The sequence below is a fragment of the Cololabis saira genome, chromosome 7, assembly GCF_033807715.1.
Source record: "Cololabis saira isolate AMF1-May2022 chromosome 7, fColSai1.1, whole genome shotgun sequence".
Lineage (NCBI taxonomy): Eukaryota > Metazoa > Chordata > Actinopteri > Beloniformes > Belonidae > Cololabis > Cololabis saira.
In genome coordinates, this window is record NC_084593.1 from 10,304,134 (window position 1) to 10,325,822 (window position 21,689).

General features: G+C 39.2%; 1 protein-coding gene across 1 annotated transcript in view; it reads left to right on the forward strand.

The window, feature by feature from the left end:
* Positions 1 to 21,689, forward strand: part of fstl5 (follistatin-like 5) — a 251,394-nt gene that overhangs the window by 146,129 nt on the left and 83,576 nt on the right. Inside the window, exon 6 of the mRNA XM_061724796.1 lies at positions 5,310 to 5,430. Within this exon, the coding sequence (XP_061580780.1) occupies positions 5,310 to 5,430 (121 nt within the window). The remainder of the gene's footprint in view (positions 1 to 5,309; positions 5,431 to 21,689) is intronic.

The window sequence follows — 21,689 nt, forward strand, 5'->3', positions numbered from 1 at the left end:
CTTTAAGTAGAAAACAAATTATTGTGTGTAAGATATTCTATAGCTGGTTCACACTCCTGTTAATGGAGTGAAAAGAGAGAAAGGGGAAAAAAAAGATTAATTTAGGGATGCTCAGGTTTATAAGCTTTAAGGACATTTAAGTCACACAAATCACTTTGACTGCTCACTTCACATGTAACCAAGCTCAAAAAGGAGCTTCAACAAACTGAATTAAAATACAAACTCAGTCGATAAACACTGACATGACTGGGCTTTAGATCTGGTTCAGTCTTGAACGTGTACACAGCAAATGTAAAATGCTATGATGTGCTATGGAAACTAGAGATTTTTTATTCCAACCATAGTAAATTAGAAGTAAAAGTTAGAAACTTAGTTTCTGAAACAGATTTTCTTTTTCTAGTTTGAGTCCTGGCTATCTGACGCTGAAAACATTTAGTTTCCCTTATTTCAGGTTCAAGACTGAGACTTTACACATAATCCAGAATAAGAATACTTATCTGTTGAAAAAAATGCTCTAAAAATGAAATAAAATGCAAATACCTGGATTTATCAGATCTACTGTATATATCATGAGGGAATCATATGAGTGACTTCAGACTGGTTACTTTAGCTTCTGAATCTTCCGTGCAATGTTTTAACAACCTGGCCCATTTCAACAGTCGAACATCAAGATTACAAAGATGTACACTGATTAAAAGAAATCGGACCCCACAAAATGGGCGGTGGAGTTGTGTCAAGTGGCGATCTCCAACTCCTAAAGCTGGCTGCTATGAACAGAGGTGTGAAGACGTGGTTTGAAAGTGAGCTGTAGTCCTCTATCCATGTGGGCTTGTAATCAAAGCAGTCCGACGATTCAGCTACACTTCAAAAAGTCAGATTCTCTTTCTTATAATAAAGTTATAAAACTTCCTTCAGACTCCTAATTTCAGGGTCAAGGTTGAAGTGAAAAATAATGTCTACTGTCTGGAGTTGCTGAAGTCTTTTTAGAATATTCTGAAAGTGATTCTTTTCTCTTTTTTCCCCGCGATGAAACAGATGACAATCACATTCACAGTATTTTTGAAGTACAGACTTTATAAAACACAAATAATGCATATGGTGCTCCCTCTTCTGTTGTACATACTCTTCAAAAGTTTCTTTTTAATACAGGGTGTTGTACATTACATTTACAAAAGCTTGACGGCTAACCTTCCTGCAATGGGATCTTATATTGTTTGACGAAACAATTGAAGTCAGATAAGGAGAAGACAGACTTCTGATCTCTTTTTGAATTGTTAGTTTAATCATCATCATGTGTTATTGGACTTTAAAAGCAATCTCAATCTCAGTGTGTGATTAATTTTTGCAGCTAATGCAGGCAAGGTTTCTTGATCAGAAGTGGTTCCATTGTGTTTAAGCAGCCCATTGTTCATCTGTCATCACACGAGACAGGAACAAGACGTTTCTAAACCTTTTAAATCTCTCAGCACATTTCAAACACCGGCTGTCATGGGGATATTTTCAAATCATACTTGTTAGCTTTGTGAGGAACATGTCCATAACGGCACTTAATTGCACAATATGTTCCAGACAGATGATCCTGTTAGTTACTGTAAACTTTAGAGATTTCTTTTTTCTTTTTTGATTGCTTATTCGTCTCCAATCAACTGTTATTACCAGGTTATCTGAAGTTTCAATTGAAATCAGTTCATTTTTTGTAACGCAACAAAAAACAATCTCAAGGCATAGAAAAAGTAAATCTAAATATAACTCTGGTTAATTACAGTCCAATTCAGTCTAATTATTAACAAAAGTGAGCATTATTGTACATTTTAATTGTGAGAGATTTATCAGCCAAATTTCCATCGGCTTTTTGAAATAAATATTTGATTTGAAGCAGGCAGAGTCCTTAAAAAAAATTTCTACTTATCACATCAGCGATATGCCTCAAAGAATTTAAGTTACAAGTGCTAAAAGACTCTTAACTCTTTTGGCCCTCTGAACTGTGTTTGAGTCTTGTTGCTCTTCAGAGAAGTGACTTGAGAAATATGTCAAAAGAAAGGATTCAAACTTGATTTCTGACATTGTTATTCCCCTCCAGAGACAGTTCAAAGCTGAAGGCCTCACAAAAACACGCACACATCTTTTAAAAGCCAAAAATTCAAAGTAAAGGGAAGAAGCAGAGCAGCAAGAGTGTTTTCTTTTCTGCTGACAACAAGTTATTTAATCCTAAGTGATGTATTAAATAGCTTCTCATCTCATAACCATTTCGGAAGACGCATCCTGTGGTCGTGGAACAGATGTTACTCAATTTGGCAGAAAATGAATGCAGGCCCAGATAAAAATGAAGGTTGTGACATTGAATAAGCTTATCCAAATTATGCCTAATGTGCGGTGTCATCACAGCTAAAGGTGGTTCAAACAAATATTGTTTGCAACTTGTTTTTTTTGCTTTTTTGTTTTCTCTCTTCCTCCTTTTTGGTCAGGCAAGTTATAAAATGTTCATGCAGCAGTATTATTGAGCCACCGCATTTATATTTTATTGTGCAGTAATTCTACTATATAATAAAACATTGCTTTCACAGATGAACCCCCCCCCCCCCCCTGAATTTCACCAGCTCGTCTATGAAGGGACTTGCAACGATCCACTGAGCAAGACCTGACGTATAAAGCAGTCCCTTGTGATCAGTAATTTGAGAGCTGAACTTGTATGATAGAAGCTTTACTGGCAAGACCACGCAAGACGTGTTGAGTGGGATCTCAGGAGTGATAAAAATAAAAAGCAAAAAGTCATATGTTTTGGTCCTTTTCATCTGTTGTGACAAAACCTCAGAGTTGCAGCTTGACCAAAATAATAAGAGATCTGAAGGAGTTTCATCAGCCTTGACATTATGCATAATGTTAAATTGTGCCTTTTTTGCCTTTTCAAGTTGACAGTTCTAAAAAAAACTGAGAAGTTCTGCAAACAACCACAACTTTTACAGACTATTCATGCCCACTTTGATATTATTTTAATCATTCCGTGTGGTAAAGGAATATACTTTAATTAAGCCTTCCTTCTCAGGATCCTTTTATACAGCAGACGTTAAGTAGATTTATTTATATAAAGTTAAAGTTTTTTTGTCAACTTTGCCATTAGTCAACTAATATACAATGGAAAGTTCTCAGACTAAATTTTAAAGCATAATGAGATGTCAGAAAGTTTTGAAATGCAAATTACTACAATAAATATGCAGAAGAATCTAAGCCAAGGTTAAGTGCCAGATTTCAATTCACCTTTATTTGCATAGTGACAATTCACAACAAAAGTTATCACACGCATTTTCCACAGAATAAAGGCACAATCCATTGAAAATATTTTATATTCCAATTTATTGTCATTGATTTAATCCTATGAATTCCAATAGACTCCAGATTCAAAGTTCATATAATTCCATTTCGTATAACAATCTAGCTAAGAACCCCAATAGATTGAAGCAGATTATGAAGGAAAACAAACCTCCACTCTGAGCAAGCAAGAGGCAACAGTGGGGAGGAAAAACCTGATTAACAGGGGTAAAAACAATCTCCAGTCGAAACAGACTCGGGGTGGGGGGCGCCATCGCCCTTGACTGGTTATAGGTCTGAGATTATTGGCAAGAGTACCTACAAACATGGAGAAATTAGTCCATATCTGTCCATATCCATCTCTGAGACATAGAAGAACTGTATAAAAAGAAGAAATGATATACTTTATGTCCCTAATACATGTTTGTAATCCCGCAAGCTTATTGGTCACATCTGATTCCATGAATAGAAATACCTGAGTGTCATCAGTATAGCAATCAAACTTTATACCGCTATAGTTCCTTATGGACGCGTGTATAGGTTGAAAAGAATGGGTCCAAGTAGAGGACCCTGTGGAACACCGTGATCAACTCTGTTGTATATGTATATGAGGAAAAACTGAAAAGTATACTTGAGTATCCATCCCTTGTATGTAAATTAGCAGCTGCTGAAGTCCTTGCCGGGACACAGTTGAACATAAAATATCATCATTTAAATGGGAGTTAAAGGGAAAGTTCGGTTTTTTACAACCTGGACCTTATTTCTGGCATTTTTTAAGGTTGTATACTCACCCAGAGGTGTTTGGTGTCATTTGGAGTCCTTCGGAAGATATTAGGAGTTTTTTGCGAGCCGCTTCTCCATATAACAGTAGCGCATGAGGGCACGGCCGGACACAGACGATGCAGCGTCTAAATAACACATGATTGCCGCGAAACTCTTCATTTCTTTTATGAATCACTAGATCTGCTTCCAGGACCTGTTGTAACATTGTGGCGCTGTCTGTGTATTAAATAAATCCATTTGTAAATAAGACCTCTGAACTCATGACGTCATCTCTGTGTGCGCGTCCCAGACACAGCTCCGTGTACAGCTGGAGTTCGCTACTGTTAGTTAGTTATTTGAAACATGTCTGAATATTTGTCAAATTCTGAGGTTGTGGATGACGACTTTGAATATGATGGACGTCCTTACCATTTTGAGCCGGAGTATACGGCTGAAGAGCTCACTGAACGGAGGACAGAGTGCGCGCACAGAGATGACGTCATGAGTTCAGAGGTCTTGTTTACAAACGGATTTGTTTAATACACAGACAGCCCCGCAATGTTACAACAGGTCCTGGAAGCAGATCTAGTGATTCATAAAAGAAATGAAGATTTTCGCGGCAATCATGTGTTATTTAGACGCTGCATCGTCTGTGTCCGGCCGTGCCCTCATGCGCTACCGCTATATGGAGAAGCGGCTCGCAAAAAACTCCTAATATCTTCCGAAGGACTCCAAATCACACCAAACACCTCTGGGTGAGTATACAACCATAAAAAATGTCAGAAATAAGGTCCAGGTTGTAAAAAAACTAACTTTCCCTTTAAGGAATGTTGATGATCTTTGTGTTGGTATAGTTGGATACACATAAAACGCTGCTATTCCTGGAGAGAGAGAAACAGAAGGTTTTAAGATGCACGAGTTGACCCAAGAGAGGATGATTTGGAGGAGGCCTAATTTCCCCATTCAGCACAATAACCCTTTGTAAATAAACTGTAATATGCAGACACTTAAAAATGACAAAAAAAAAACTACAATAATCTGCTGAATACTACGATGCATTACAGATACAAGTGAGATTGATTGCAGAATGTTAGCTTTTCTGCTGCCTTTATTTTGCTGTTGTGAAATGCTTTGCTGTGGAAGAAATTATTTCTTGAATGACAGTGTTGAGCAAATGAATGGAATCTGTACAAAGGTTACTGTCTGCTCTTTCTAAGGGATTTTAATGTCTTCTCTTTAAGGTCATCAAGCATGAAGGACTTTCCAAGGATTTCTCTGAGTGCACTTTGTTTGACCTGCTGAAGTACAACGATGTCAACGACAACGAGCGTCTGGAAAAAGAAGAGTTTTACACCGCCTTCGGTAAGTTTAGAGCTTTCTTTCCCAAAAGGTTTTGTGTTTAACTCATGAACTCAAGATTTTCATACCTCCTGTAGTACATTTTAAAAATAAAAAGAAGAAAAAAAAAACTCAATCATTGCGTGTGACAGATTCAAACTTTCTTTTGAAAGTATTTCAGTCAGTTGTTAAAGGCTCCTGGTGTGTTCTGTTAAACATGTCAAAGCTGATTGTTCTCATCATTATGGTGTTGAAGCACTGTATCAAGTGTGTCTGCATCATTTTTAGTCTAATTAAGGATAAGTCATTTGGACTGACCTGAAAAAGATAAAAATAAAAAAACAACAACAAACTTTAGCTTTTTAAAAATAATTTTTATCATATTTATCACAAAATGGTGTTTTGACTTTGACTTTTTGGGAGCAAGAACCTTGTTCTGAACATCTGTGCCATCACTATGGTTCCTTTTTTTATTTAAGCCATTACAAAGTTACAGTGTTGGTAAACTTCAAATCATGTTTGATATTTTGCCAAAGTTTACTTTGAGATTTCAACGGCGTTGCCAACTGTGTGCTGTTTATCTCCAAATGTTTGTTCCACTGAAAGAGATGGATAAAGGAGTTCAAAATGAATTTATTTCCAAAGGAACCAGGTCACAATTACTGTGAAATACTAGTTCAAACCACATCCCCCATCATTAAGCCACAAAGATAACAGGTGCTCTGCCACATCGGAGTCGCACAAACACATGTGCACCAGTTTCTTTCCTTTTGTTTCCACCCCATGCTCCTGTTCGTGCTTCCTCCCTGTTTGACATTTTCCGTTAGCTCAAATATCTCCTGACTGAATATCCTCTGACATTTGGCTGGCTTGACACATTTAGTAACGGGAGAGAATTTATAATCAACCCTCATCCCATCGGCCTTTTGTATTTGAAGTATTTTATTTTTTGGGGGCCAACAAAAGAGTCAGGAGAGCAAATGGCATTGTGTGAGCCTTGCTGCTCCCGGCGTCAGAGGTGAACGTGTGTGAGCAAACCTCCTCTGGCAAATCATGAAAAGAAAGGAACCCCAAAGTAATCTGGGGAGAACAGAGCCTCCTTGAAAAGTTGACTTGCTCTAACTTCAACTACTTCCTTTTTAGTTATCAGATCTCTTTCCAGCTCCTGCCTTTACCGCTCGCAAGGAAATGAAATATTTAATGAGAGTAAATAACCCCCTCTGTGGCAGTTTCTTTCAACCTTCCTTTTCTTGTCTCTTTGACTTCTTTTTCATTCTTTACTCATATGTGACAGTTAATTATGTTTCTCTGTAACAATAAATAACCGTCCTACTATATGAATTAATCATTGCCTAAACTATCTCATTAATAAAAGTCGCGCTGAAATTACTAATATATTCAGATTAACATTAGCAAAAGCAATCAAACAACTTGCTCGGAATAACTATGTGAACAGTTTAACTTGACTTGAGGTTGCCATGCCCACTGGAGCACTCAAAGCCATTCCCCTCTGCTCACCCAGTAAAGCGTTTAGATGAGCGGCTAACATAGATGCTTGGAAGTCATTGTAATTCTCAACTTGGCTCTTCATTTTCTTCATCATTAAACCTACTTATTGCCACTAAATAGATGGGTTCTTTAAAGACAGGACCTTTTGTGAGCCTTTGGGGAGGGTGCTGAATGATCTAATAAGGGCACCACCTTGATATTAACAACTGTTTTAGACAGTTAAGTTCATCTTATTTCAGCAGAAGTTTGTTTATATAACCAAGGGCGATAATGTTGTAAAGAAAGTAGAGGGATTAAAACCACAGAGAAAAGATTTTCACACATCACCACTGGTGGTGTGCTCAAAAGTTAATAATAAAAAAAAAAAAGTCTAGGTTACCTGATATGCCAGATGGTTTGTTATACTGAACCATCTGGAAGATCATGTTTGGAAAAGGGCAAACACTTTTAAAACGTACTTGACAGCTAATTGAACCATCTGTGTAACGGCATATATCATGGTCTGACTTCTACCAATGGGATCAATGGATTTACCACATTGTCGTGATAAACCAATGTATTGATATGCCAGTCAAGAAAAGGAGAGACAAGATTTTTCTCCACTGAGAAGAACTTAAATTTTTCTTTGCTCTTTATGAAAGTGAAATAATAATGGGATATAAGTGATGCTAAATTGATGGTCTTGAGGCTGTGTGTGTATTAGACTGGTTACTTTAAACACCTACAGCTCAGCTAGGCTGCAGGACTTGTGGCGCTTTTGCATTAGTATCACCTCAGCTCGGTTCTACCCGTTTTGCGCTTTTGCACTAGGGCTGAGACCATGGATGTATTATAGAACTGGATCGGAGACTAAAAATGGCCGCCCATTCATTTCAATGCATTCTGCTCAGCCAGCGCATAAGCCGAAAAAATCTCTGACTTCCGGGTTTACTTCCGCATACAGCGGCCCATAGAGCATGCGCAGTTGAGTCACCTCCCATGATGCTCTGGGGCCTCCCATCATGCCCCGGGGCAATGACGCGAGTATTAATATAATATGTATTAATATAATATCTTAATTAATGTATATTATTACATGTATAGCATTACATATATTATTAATGTATTAATATAATATAATTACATAATATATATTAATATAAAACATCCGTGGAATGCACGGACACAGCTGTGACGTCAGCCGTGACGTCACGCCCAGAAAGAGACTTTTCTTTTACTTTTCTGGACGTTATAAAACATTTTTGACGGATATAAAGTTCATGACTTAAAAATATAGAATACAAAGATTAGTAATTGCCGGGGATTACAGCTGGAGGTGTCCTGTGAACAGTTTTAGAGGCTTCTCTTTTACTATTGCGGTCTATGGGAAAAAAGCTTTCTGGGCCGCATGGGATTTTTGGTTGCAGTACCGCGGTTGGCCACTGGAAAAAATCGGCGCGCCTTCTGAGTGCCAGACCCGGGGGCTGGCTGAGACGGGTAAAGCCACTCCAAGTCGATACTTTTTTCTGTAACCATTTCAGCCAGGTTCTTTGCGGGCTGAGCAGGGACTATTTCTGAGGTCACCACCCTCCGCGCCTCTGATTGGTCGGGAGGCGGGGCCGTCAGACGTTTGAATCAGGAAGCGGGAGTCAGAGCGAGAGCGACCCGCGGCTCGCGGCGATTTAATTATACAGCAAAAACGTCTGTTTGGTGATCCAACTCTGAGGTGCAGATGTTCATAAACCTGGTGGCTGTCGAGAAAAAATTAAAAAAGCGATGTAGACGGGCTGTTTTTTTCTCAGCCGCTCGCGGCTCCAGCTGATTTCTCATCTGCGCCGACACAAACAAAGGTGCTGCGCAATCGAGTACGTCACAGCCGCTTCACCCCACCCCCCCCACTTCTCCCCTGGCAGTGCGAAAACACACGTGTGGACACGTGTAAAGCCGCGCCGAGCCGAGTCGGGCCAAGTAAGTCCTAGTGCAAAAGCGGCATTGGACTCTGTTAACATGGAGTCTCATATTACAAATATTGGAAACATACTAACATGTTATGTATAAATTTTCATTCCCACCTCATGCTTTTCAGGGCCATGGGGGAGCTGGAGACTATACCAGCTAGCCGATTACCTTCAAGACCAAAAATTATATTTCTTCTAGACTTAATTTCTTTAACACCCATGACCCTGTAGAAAATGATGTTCGGGGCCTCGGGGATGCTGGGCAGGAAATGAGTGGTACACTCTGGACACGGTGTCAGATTATCACGGGACGCTAGTAATTATGTCAGAAAGTATCAGAAATTGGCACAAAAGAGCCAAGTAATTTATGTGGTAGTAACCATGCCATGCATTTATAGGGAGCCATTTAATTTTCATGTTGTTTGCCCTCAGTTAGCTCGGAGAACATTCTCAGACAAAGGCATATTTTACAGATTCAGCATTTAGTGCATCCTGGCAGCTGCTCACTGATGCAGAAGAAACTTAACCAGCAGGTATTTCCACCAGAATAATGTGCTGTAAAACCGTGCTGCTCTAAGACCATTAATCATCAAACATCATCTATAAGTTCCAGAGCTAATTGGAAAAGCAGGAGTTTTTTATTGTGTTAATGGGCTGACTAGAGACATAAGATCTTTGTAATTATGACGGGTGTTCATCCATACATGAATATAGAACACCTATATGGTGTAACGCATGCAGAATTAGAGCTGCATGTTTGTTTTGTTTTAATCTGAGTGCATAGCTGCACAGTGATTGATATAAAGCAATAATTGGCTTGTTGAATAATGAAGACATGGCATCAGAGGTGTACAAGGTGTGGTCTCTGATTTTCCGGCCATCCTTAGTGTCTGCCGCAAAAATACGTGACAACGGCACGTCAGTTTTGTTTTTTCTTCAGTTCATTGCCGACATAATCGCTGAGTGGCAGCTGTAAACATTTATGCAAATGGCTTAAACACTATCATAAACCGCACAGGACCATAAAGTAAATCCATTGATTCACCGTGTCCAGAATTATGTTTCTGCTTGTAAACAAATGACTGTAAAAGCACCATAGCTTCCCACGAAAATGTGAGTCATCTTTCTGCTTTGCCAAAAGGGAACTTTTACACACCTTTCTGGAATATTCAAAGCATGGCAACATTGTTTGTCAGGACAGAAGATAAGGGTTTAATGTCCATGCATTATTCATTCCTCCTTTGCATAGTCTGGAATGGAGTTGAGAATCAATTTGCTTCGGCTATCTGTAAGGAACCTGTCTGACAGAAGTGATGTCTTTTAATTAGATGATGTTACAGATATGAATGATGTCTGCCACGCTACTGATAGTGAGCACCGTGTCATCGTTGAATAATTTTGTGAATGATGGCTCAGTGCATCATGGGTAAACAGATAAGGTGCCATCGATCACAACGTGTCATTCTCCAACCAAAAGTTAATCATAAAATACATGGGACATTGACTGTCAATCTCTACAAGCACTTATATGTAGTATCAAGACAGAGAAGAGTAGTACCACCACTTTTTTTAAGCTGAAAGTGGAAGGAACCCGACATTTACTGTCAGAATGGACATAACAGTGACTTGGGATATACTTTACTCACCGTTCTGCAAAAGATTTTGCAATTCTGTTAGATTGTTGGTTTTAGTTTCATTTGTGCATCCAAAACTTTCCTCGGTGCCACACATTCCCACAGGGAGGTCTAATCCACAACTTTTGTTCAACATATGTTTCCTTAATCCCTCCTCCCCCACATCATGCCATGAATAGATACAAGCACCCACAGGAGAAGAAGCACTCAAACCAAGTCTGATATAAGAATGGTATGTAGTTGAAAGCAGAACAGTATTTGCTAAGGAAGCCAACACACGCGTGGACTGGTTCTCCTGTGATTGCATGTGTTCTTCTGCTCACTTTTCCTGAATATAGGCAAGGAATTTAAAGATGTTTGGATATTTGGTGATCAGAGGAAGCATTGCTGTGATCAACAGCTAGGGTCAAACTTGGGAAATGCTCAAGCTCTTGGTGTAATCTGATCAATATCTCACCAACAATATAACAACCTACAGCAGATTTTTATTCTCTAATAATACAGACGATGAATGAAACAACATTTTCTAAAAGGTCACTTACATTTAGTCTAGTTTCATGCGGAGGGTTTGTAAAGAGGTTTCAAACTAATTGTCTATATATTTTGAAACCTACTGACTGACTCACCGGCTTTTCTTCTGCAACAGTACAATTTTCCCTCTCGCAGATTAATAAAGTACTTGTTTAAGTACGGAAATGAGCAGGTCTTACATGTAAAGCACACATTGACTACATCTGTGTTCTGGATAGAGGCAGATATTTGTAAAGAAATCTTCATCAGGCTGAAATTGTGGATAAATCACATCTTGTACACATTAATATGGACAGATTTAAACTTTACTCAATATGATCTAAGGGATAAATACACGTATGACTACAGAAGTAAACTTCATCCTTGCTTGTGTTGAAGTAGCCGACTGGATATAACTTTAGTTTTGCTGATTCATAATCCTTTAATTTCATTTTTCTGTGAAGTAAAGTGGTATTGCTATTTGGGCAGGGTGAGGATGGGACATCTCTCACCCCTCCTGGGCGCCAGGATATTGATCCGTGCTGCGACACTTCCTGCCAAAACAAATAGCCAGAATATGTGGCGCTTTGATTTCTGCTGAGACTGGAAGCCTTGGAGCACACGCAGGATTCCTGTGGGATCAGTGGGAAACCAAAGTGCACAGTAATGTTTTCCATCATATTGTAATAGTGTGGTTGCCCTTAAGGAGTTTGGCTTAGCTGCCAGAGAAAATTGCATTTTTTTTTTTCTTTTCCAACAGACGGCATCAACATTTTGTGCTGTTTCCATCACTGACCATCCTCTACTTCTCATTCCCACATGCTGGATAAAATACTGGCTAGCACACCAAAATGGTTAAGTCAGTGTTCTGCAGTAACATCTGCCTGTTTGTAATCACAAGGACTGTTGGAGTTTCCCAATGTAAAGAACAATAACAGTTTCCTTAAAGGAGCATGAGGCAGGATTGAGGCAGGATTTATGAAAAAAAAATTGTATATGTTTTAAGTTTTCTAGTAATAATGTCAGATGAAGCGTTCCAAACCAAAACGAATGAGCCCTCTAGTGCAGTAGTTCCAACCCCCGGGCCGCGGCCCGGTACCGGGTCGTGGGTCATCTGGTACCGGGCCGCACAGAAAGAAAAAATAATTTCTGTAGCCCCGACTGATGATGGTTGACTCTCAAACTGATGGTTCACAATGTTTTTATTCCTTGGATGTAAATACACTGCAAACACACCGTAAAATAAAATAAAATAGAGTTAGTCTTTCTACATTCATATAAGTTTAATTTAACTTGAATACAGACCGACACGACTGTTCGCTCGGTCGGCAATAAAGCTACCGTTAACACAATACATGAGCGACCAAACTCAAGCTGGACATAAATACGGCATACAATCTGCACAAATCCTTATCAGCAGGTGATTTTTGTGTCAGTTAGGCTCCACTTTAGCATTCCAGACACTCGTTTAGTCTTGCAGACACACTTTCTACTGCCGTTAAACTTTTACCGTTAAAGTCCGAAGCGCCGGATGTTAACAAGGTTTCGCCTTCAAAATATCGGTCTCCTTAATATATAACAAAATGAAAGCCTGGCTTTAAACAACGTTAATGAGAAAACAAACATAAAAACACATTTATAGAAATACTCATATTAAAGGTAATTTACAATTTCCTTTATTTTATTTTTTCGAAAATATTATTATTATTATAATAGAGAAAATACCACAGTTTTTAGTGCCGATCGTGTCATTTTATTTAGTTTTCATCATCTACACCTTTAGATTGGGCCGTGAAAATATTGTCAGACATTGAACCGGTCCACGGTACAGAAAAGGTTGGGGAACACTGCTCTAGTGTATCCGTTGCCTTGAACAGGCTGTGTGCTGCAAAATGTGCTGCAATTCTGGGCCCAAATTTCCCACGCTGTCCTGCGGATGTGACGTCAAATGGCGCTGCATGCACGTTCTCCCCGTTCTCCCGTGCCGGCTTCACTGTTGGCTGCAGTACCCCCGACGGCCGTCGTGGCGAAGGGTGGCGCTAGAGAGTCTCATTTCTTAAAAGGAGCCTCATGCTCCTTTAATTTTCAAATTATTAATTTATAAACTAAGCTCTGAAGCTGTTTTCTTTAGTTGGAAAATGTATGGTACAAATCCCATATCTGAGAAGGTGATTTTGCTTTTATTTCTTCCCATAACTTATATATCATTCTTAGACTTTTTTATTTGTGCTACATTTTGATGGGTCATTTTATTTGTCTTTTACCTTTCAGCTTAATTCAAAAAAAGGGTTCCAGTGCCGTTTGATGCCACACTTGCAGAAAGATTTCCAGCAATGAATATTAGTTGACGTTCCTTCTTTACCTCCATATAGAATATAATTAAACTTAAGTCAGGCCTTCTTCAGGGAAACGCTGCATCTATTAAGTCAAGTTTGCTGTTATGCTGCTCCTTTGGCATTGCAACAATTAAAAAATACTCAAGCTTTCACTTGTCAAAACCCCTGCTGAGTGTTCTGTTCAGAGGCAATGAGACGTGGGGTTGAAATTATTTCATAATTTATGGTTTCAATGTGCAATATGCTTCCACAATGTGTATATTTTTACATGCCCAGAATGTATGAGAGATTTTAAAAGCATTTGAATCATGTCTTGCTTTCTTTTTCTTTAATTATAAACATTTCTTCAAATACAAAGGTCTGTTTCACTAACTGTTGCAAAGGCAGCTGAATATTTTTGTAGACTGAAGATAGACTTGTAAGATATAAAAGATGTAAAAACAGCTTCACAGCTTTTTTTTTCTTTTCTTTCTTTGTTATTGGGACAAAGGAGCATTCCATTAACACTCCGTATTGTTGAAATGTTTACATACCGACCTCAAACATGTAATTGAATCTTATTTTCCTCATGCCCTGAAGTGCTGGATTTTTGTTGTCATTGCTGAAAGTCGTTAACGAAACACCATTTCAAGATGGTGATAAAGTGCATCGTTGAGATTTCCAAGCATGCTTTTTCCTCATTGAGTATCAAGCGCGTCTTCAGGCGCATAATTTGCTGTTAGATCTATTTAAATGAAGAGATAAACGTATCATTGTCTGCGCCAAGCTGAACAAAGAGCAAAAACAAGGGAAGATGAGTGTTTTTTCAGGGGTTAAGAGAAACCGGGAGGGGAAAGCGTGATCAAGGTAAAAGTGGTTCCTGTGATCACAGTTGTTATCAGCAGCTGAGCAGACCTTCTGTTCACAAAAACAACAGAAATGTGTTTCAAACTTAACAGGTCAACAGTGTTTGGACACAACACTATATACTTTTAATATATCACCATTAAAAATCGATAAAAGCACCGTAAACCCACAAGTGTTTGTATTTAAAATGAAGCTGTCCTTGTGTTCATTAGTTTTCTACGTCTGTTATCAAACAGCACAATGTCAGGAGTAGCGACTGAAAAAAAATCATCTGGTAAGCCGGCGCATTAACTAGCACGCAATTGATTTTACAAATGTGTACAACCATTTTTTGATTAAATCACCTTTGACAACATCTGTGCTTGGATTTTGTTGTGCACGCATGTAAAATTACCGGGAGAGTTTCTGGCATCGCGCAGCCAGGCTGCTGGTCTGAAGGGCAGACGGAGGTGAAACAGGGAGAGAAGGTGACTAATCGCACTTGTGGGGCTGCACAGGGGAGACCTTTTAGAAGAGATTTGAACCACGTTTTGTCCAACAATCAGTATAACTCACAAAATTGGCGACAAAGAATAGGAGAAACCGGTAAGTGTAACTGAATGTGGAGTTCACCTTGTTGCTGACACATACTGAACTCGGCTCCTTTCAGAAGAAGCCGATAACGTCAGATTGTATCTGTATAAACAGTATTGTCTCGCTTTATACTGTATGCTGGGTACTGATGTATATTAAAGAGCTGGTGTATGTGGCAGTGACATATGGGGTCACAGCAGTTGCACATTTGGAGGTGAAGTAAACTGAGCTTTCAGACACGAGCACCTCCATCCTGAACGCAACTCACAGAGGAGGCTCGATTGTTCTACTGGGGTTGCCACGAGTCTTAAATCTATGCGCAGTGAAGCAATAGTCGCAGTACACCAGGTGGTGTCTGATAATGATGAAGAACTTGTGCAAAAATAGCCCAAAACACATGTCCATAGAAGCCAAGAATGGAAGAACCTGGACCAAAACTATACAACAACATCTTAAAGGTATTGTGACATCATTTTTAACATGCTTTTAACACTATTAAAAGTCTTGGCCAACATCCCTCAAATGTGTCTAAAAGAGTGTAACAAGAAAAAACTTCACTCTAGTACTCCATTCCTGGCTTTTTAATACAGTGTTTTTTTGCGCCGTGAAAAACGCTTCCTTTTCCCCCTTTCCTGTCAATCATTGCTCCGCTCCTCCTCCAAACCTCCTCCTCCTCCAGCAATACGCTCACAGCGGCGTCGGAGAGTTAAGCCGGGAGCGACAGGCGAAGCATGCACGGAAAAGCAGCAGGGAGAACCACAGCAAACAATCATAAAAATAAAGGCATGTAAATAAAGTGTCCCCTTATCTTAAGTCCAGTCAGTGGCCGCGGGTCTTCTTAGCAGTTCTCCTCCGCTGATGAAAACAGAACAGGCTGTAAACAGCTCCGTGTTAAGCCTGATTTATGGTTCCGCGTTAAATCGACGCAGAGCTTACGCCGTAGGGTTTAGCGTATGTTGCGCGTCGCCGCGTAACCCTACGCCGTAGGCTCTGCGTCGGTGTAACGCGGAACCATAAATCAGCCTTTATGGTGCGCTGGAGAGGAGAGGAGGCAGGGAGCTGGGTGGAGGGGGCGGTGATTTAGCGGGCCGTTACGTAACGGCCCGCCAGCAAACCTGATGAGCCATTTTTGCATAGTTATGCGGAAAATCCCAGAAAGCACACAATACACTGAATGTTAAAAGTTCGTTGTTTTTTGGGTGTAATTGATGTCAAGACACCCAACAAAACACAAAAAATCAAGAAAAATGTGTTTTTCATGTCACAATCCCTTTAAGAGTTTTAATACTTAGTCTACTCCCTTTTTGTTTGGTTTTTGTATTTTGAAAAATAACAGCGCATGTGCTCTCTTGATTTTATTTGATCAAATACAGAATGGAGCATTGGCAGTGCCGTCAAAAAGGTGCTACTAGTGGTCATTTCTGTTCAGGACATACGTGTGAATACATCTAAAGGTGCGAATACAGACGATGCCATACGGCTGATTTGAGTGAAGCTCAGTGCATTTTCTGTCATATGTTGGTTTTACTGACTTGAAAGTGAATAATTAAAACCAATCAAACGGAATCCAAGTTTTATTTATCACTTAGAAAGAATAAAAAAAACAGTAAACTGTCCTTACTATGGCTTAGGATGTAGAAAGCTAAAAATCCTCACTATATTGATGTTAGCGGTTGGAAACTGTGTGGATTCAGCAAAGGGACTGTACAACATTGATTACTTGCCACTGGTGGGTCAGGTTTTAAATTCCCATTGAGGAGAAAACCTCAAGGAACATGTTTCAGTGCCCACTGGCTGAGAAACGTTGGATGCGCTTCCTTGTCTGTCAGGACATTTTAGCAGTTGAGGGTTAACAAGGTGCTGTGCTCATCTGCCTCCCTCAACGTGTCACATGTCATCCGTTTCAAGGTGCTGGCACACACCATTTGCAGCTCGCTGCTATTCAGCTGTTGCAGTCTGGTGAATAAATATTTCAGCAGCTTCTGCTGAGTTCCAGTGTACTTTACTGTCCCTCAACAGTGTAGGATTTTAGAACATCAACACAGCACCTAGTGCCGTACTGTGGCGTATCACTCCGCCCAATCTAAAACCGACTAATCACTACAGATAAACTGACTAGTGTCATTATAGTCCCTGATTTACATCAGAATATAAAGAATATATTTATAAAATAATGAACCCTGAATTACCAAAATAACCTTCTTAACAAAAATAAATCTCCTCTTACACTTCAGCATGAATCAATCTTTTTTATGATTTAAAATTGTATGTATTTATTTACTTTTATTTATTTATTTAATTTTAGTTGTTACATTTCTGGAAAAGAAAAAAGTCAAATCATACATGAGAGAAACTATTCAGTTTGTGGCTAAATATTTGTACTTGTATGAAACTGAAGATGCATAATGCAAACCTGACATTTACTTTTAGTTCAGTTTGTGGGAAATGGTTGGCCTGGCTTTCTCTTTAAAACTTAAACAGTTATAAAGCATTACAAACTGTAACAATAGGGCAAACGCACAGCATTGTTTTGTATTTTGTGTCTTTCAAATAAAAGACAATTTTTTCCAGTCATATGTTCCTCATTCAAGGTTGTTAAAAAAAAAATACTGCTATAATATCGTATCGTATCGTTATCGTGAGATTAGTGTATCGTTAAACCCCTAATAGATAGATAGATAGATAGATAGATTATTTCTCCTTGTTGACCGTTTGGAGACTGAGGGTCTGCTCAGTGTTACCGCGTCTGTGGCTGGCACTGGTGAAAACATATATAAATAACGCCATTTAAGTGTAACTGCTGAGATTCAACATCAAAGGTGCCTTACCCTAAAAATAATGCAGTTATAATTTGACAGAATTATAACCCCCCCCCCCCCTCACTCAAAGATGAATTTATCAACATTGAGAATTTTGGTTTGTGCGTACATGGAGCCATGACTTGGACAGTCATGATTGATTATACCATCAAAGCTAAGAGGATCTGCACAGAAGAATGTAAATCAAAAGTGTGTAACCTTGACATGGAAAGCCTTTTTTGTTGTTTTTTTTCTTCTTTTTCTGCAGACGAGATGCAAAACATCATAAACATGAAAAGTGATTTTGATTGCGAGGGGTTTCGTTGAGCGTGGAGCAATCAAAATATTGGCTAAAGTTAAGAAGAGGAGGCAATTTTTGAGGTTTTCTTCTGTTGCAATGGATCTTTAACAGAAGTAAATGTCTTTGCTATAAATGTGCTGTATAAGCACATTGTTTAAATAAAATATAAAACTTATTATTACCATAAACAATTTGATTAAGTTTTTCTCCCAAATGTGGTAAACTCAAATTCTTAACCTTAAAACTCAGGGTTTATAGAAAGCAATGAGGACTCAGACATGTGAAGAAACCACATCATGATCATGATGTAGGATGTTGCGTGTATGTGATGATAGAGAACGTAAGAACATGTTTGAGATTTTTTAACATTTTGTCTTTACATTTATAAAATAGGAACAAATCTTGTCAGTTCTGTGGTTTCTATAACAACATGTCAGAACCCTGAACACGATCTACAATGTTACACGTGCAGAAAATCTGCATATTTTACGGAAACAGAAATTACTGTCTCCCTGTCATTTCATCAGCTAATTGTTGCAATTCATCTTATTTCTTCATCTATAAACAAACGCTTATTGTTCAGCTACGTTTTCTGTCCTGTGTACGATCTGACTCAAATAACAATTACGTAAAAATTCAAGTTTGTTATTATTAATCTCCGTTGTGTTTGCAACAAGAGTCATGGAGGATGTGAACTGATATAAAGTTAACTTACAAGGTGTCATTGTCATATGTGGGTTTGTCCTGAAAGCAATCTTAAAAGATCTTCTACACAACAGGGGTCCATTTTGTTCACTTGTGCAATTTGCGACAGCAGCTCCACATAAACACCTAGAGCTTATATCTTCCTTAAAAAGGCAATGGAAATATGCACGTTACAGGGATCCGACTGTTTTCTGTCTGCCGAGCCTCCAAGTCCACGGAGTCACTTATCTACTGCATCAAAAACAGACTCCCTTCTTCTTGCTTTGGGAGAGAGTTTGTTCAAATCAACCCTACCATCCCAGATCAAAACCCATTCACATGAATGTGTATTCTGTTTTAGGGATGCTCTTTTCTTCTGCTTTTGTCCCTTCTCAGTATTGCATATGGGATTTGAACGCACAGCATAAGGGAAATATACTTTTTGTCTTTGCCTCGAAATGTCAAAATCTAAAATAATTGGGACGACACAACTGTTTGGGTTTAGTAATACTGAATGTCACTGAGAGAGCGGGCGGGGGAATGCACTGGAGAGGAATCCAAGTTTTGCGGTGAGAGACAACAGGAGCGAGCATGTGTTTGAAAAAGAGGGCAATAGAGCATGATGGAAGACGGAGCGAGAGGGTCGGCTAAGCAACCTTGGTGCAATTTGTCTTCATGCAGCCGGCCCTTTTCAGCGTCCTTTAGGCCCAGGCTGCTCTCTGTCTGACAAGCTTGTTGCCTCCAGTGCAATAGGTAATTTACCTCTGGCCGTGTCACGGCCAGCGTTCTAGTCTGGAAGTAGTGCAAAGTAAATCAAAACTCTGGACTTCACTGTTAATCGCTAATTACAGGTTGGATGGTGGAGGTTGATCCTTCCCGGAGGCACAAGTCCCACAGCCTTCAAATCAGTCCAAAAAAAGAGGAGCAAATGCCACTTCCTCCGCTTATAAATCTTTGAGCTGCTGGAGTTGGCTCACCTCCTCTGTCAGACTTCCATCTCTCAGAGGAGTTTCTCATTCAGGTCGGATACTAGCACTCGTTTCTTCTCCGCTCCCCTCCCTCCTTCACCCACCTGCTACAGCTATGATGGAACCTGCCTGGCAGACAGTCTACCCACTTTCTTCTTTAAAATTCTCATGATAACTTCACACATTTCTATCGCCTGAGGGATCAGTGGCAATTCGAGTTTGTTGCTCGCAGCGCAGTCCAAAAGCATTAGGATACAAGGCGGCTGTAATTGAATGGTTAGGGAGGACATTATTGAAGGAGATTTTTGTCAGCGTATCCACCCATCACAACCTCAGCACCTCGACGAGAGCAAGTGGTTGCACGGTGTGTTGATCTGCTGGCGTTATAGTTACCAGAGGCAGGGGAGGAGGAGGATCACGGATTAGTCATGTGTGACTGATGGAAGATCCACTTTCCTTAATTCTTAGCTGTCAGCATCAGAGCTGATTTAATGTGTTTTAATTTTCTTCATTTGTTTCTCTGCTTACTCACATATGCAGTTTAGTTTTTGTATGCTGTTACGCTTGTCGCTGTGACATCTTTTCCTTGCAATAGATGCTTTTTTAATTGAAATCAATCAATCCAACCTCAGTTCAACATTTCTTTGCAACTTTAATGATTAGCAATGGCTTGTCTTTACAAATCTTGAACAAGTTCAGTAAATCTGAATTTTACTGTATGATAGTTTGAAATATCTGACTTAACGAATAGGAGCAAACAGCTAGTTTTCTCATTCTTTAGAGTAAATGTTTTAAGTCATACATTTATATAGCAAAGCAAGTACCGTATTTTCTGGACTATAAGCAGCACCTGCTCTATTTTTAAAAAAACAATAAAAAAAGATATACAAGCCGCACCTGTATATAAGTATATAAGCCGCATCCACTCTATTTAAAAAAAAAGAAGATATGCAAGCCGCAGATATTTCTGTTGTTAGATTAGATATCTACTACATGTACAGAAGGATTCTGAACTGTAAATGATGTACATGTTTGTACCTAAATAGATCCTTTCCTAACAGTGTCTTTTAACACGGCAGCAACTTTGCTGATTAAAACTGGACAGAACCAAGAGAAAATAACCTGTATTTATTTATCTATTTATCGTTTGAAATCTGCTTCTACTTCTATCTGCTAAAGAAGAAGTAGCGTATTCTTCTTTGCATTTATTTTGTCTTAGTTTTTATTCTAATTCCGGTTAGAGCGCCCCGAGTGGTGGAAGAAAAATCCACAGAATAGCCGCACCTTTGTATAAGCCGCATGGTTCAAAACCTATGAAAAAAGTAGCGGCTTATAGTCCAGAAAATACGGTATATTCAAAGAAAAGGAGAAAAATGAAATTCTTCAGTGAGACGCACTTCTTCTCTGCCTATGTAGAATGTATTTACAAAAGGGATGTGAGGTTGCACCAAAGAAATGGTGAAAGAGTGAAAATGTCTGATGGTGTTGACGGAGAGCGTTTCATCTCGTCTGATAGCAAATGTCAATCAGGATGCAATGTTTCGCAATAAGTCTGCAGTATACAAGTTCAGCCTATGTGCAAATAGACTAGTGGCATGCTAAGAAAAACAGCACATCTTTAACATTACAACAAAAACATGGCATTTAAAACCCTAACCCTTTTCTTCAAAATTGAATTGTTAAGCTGGTTCAGAAGTGAATAAAAGACCAAAACTCTGTCCATGTTATCTGTTGGGGTGTCGGGATCACAGATGATCTGAAGACAGTCTCACGTCCCTGCTGAGAACGTATCCTGTGGGGAGGTGTTGTAATAAAAGTCTGTGTGACAAATTCCCCCAGAAGTGGAAATGACTCTGATCAGCTCCAGTGCAGCGACAGACGAGAGCTCTCACTTTCAGTAGCTGTGTCTGGAAATTGTGAAACACACTCGCATGATTCAGAGGTAATTCACAACAACTCAGAACCAGCTGACAAAAAGACAAAGTGCTGTTTTAAAATGTAACCAGGTATCTTTTATAGCTGAAAGTCTCATCAGAACAGTTTTACCTCAAAGAATCTCATGTAGTTCAAGGTATTTCCAGGTCTTTCAATTCAAGTCAGTGTCTCTTTTTAGCACATTAACTACACAAATATAACTTTCAGCTACATTCAACAAATTATTACTTGAAATACTTCAAATGTCCATCC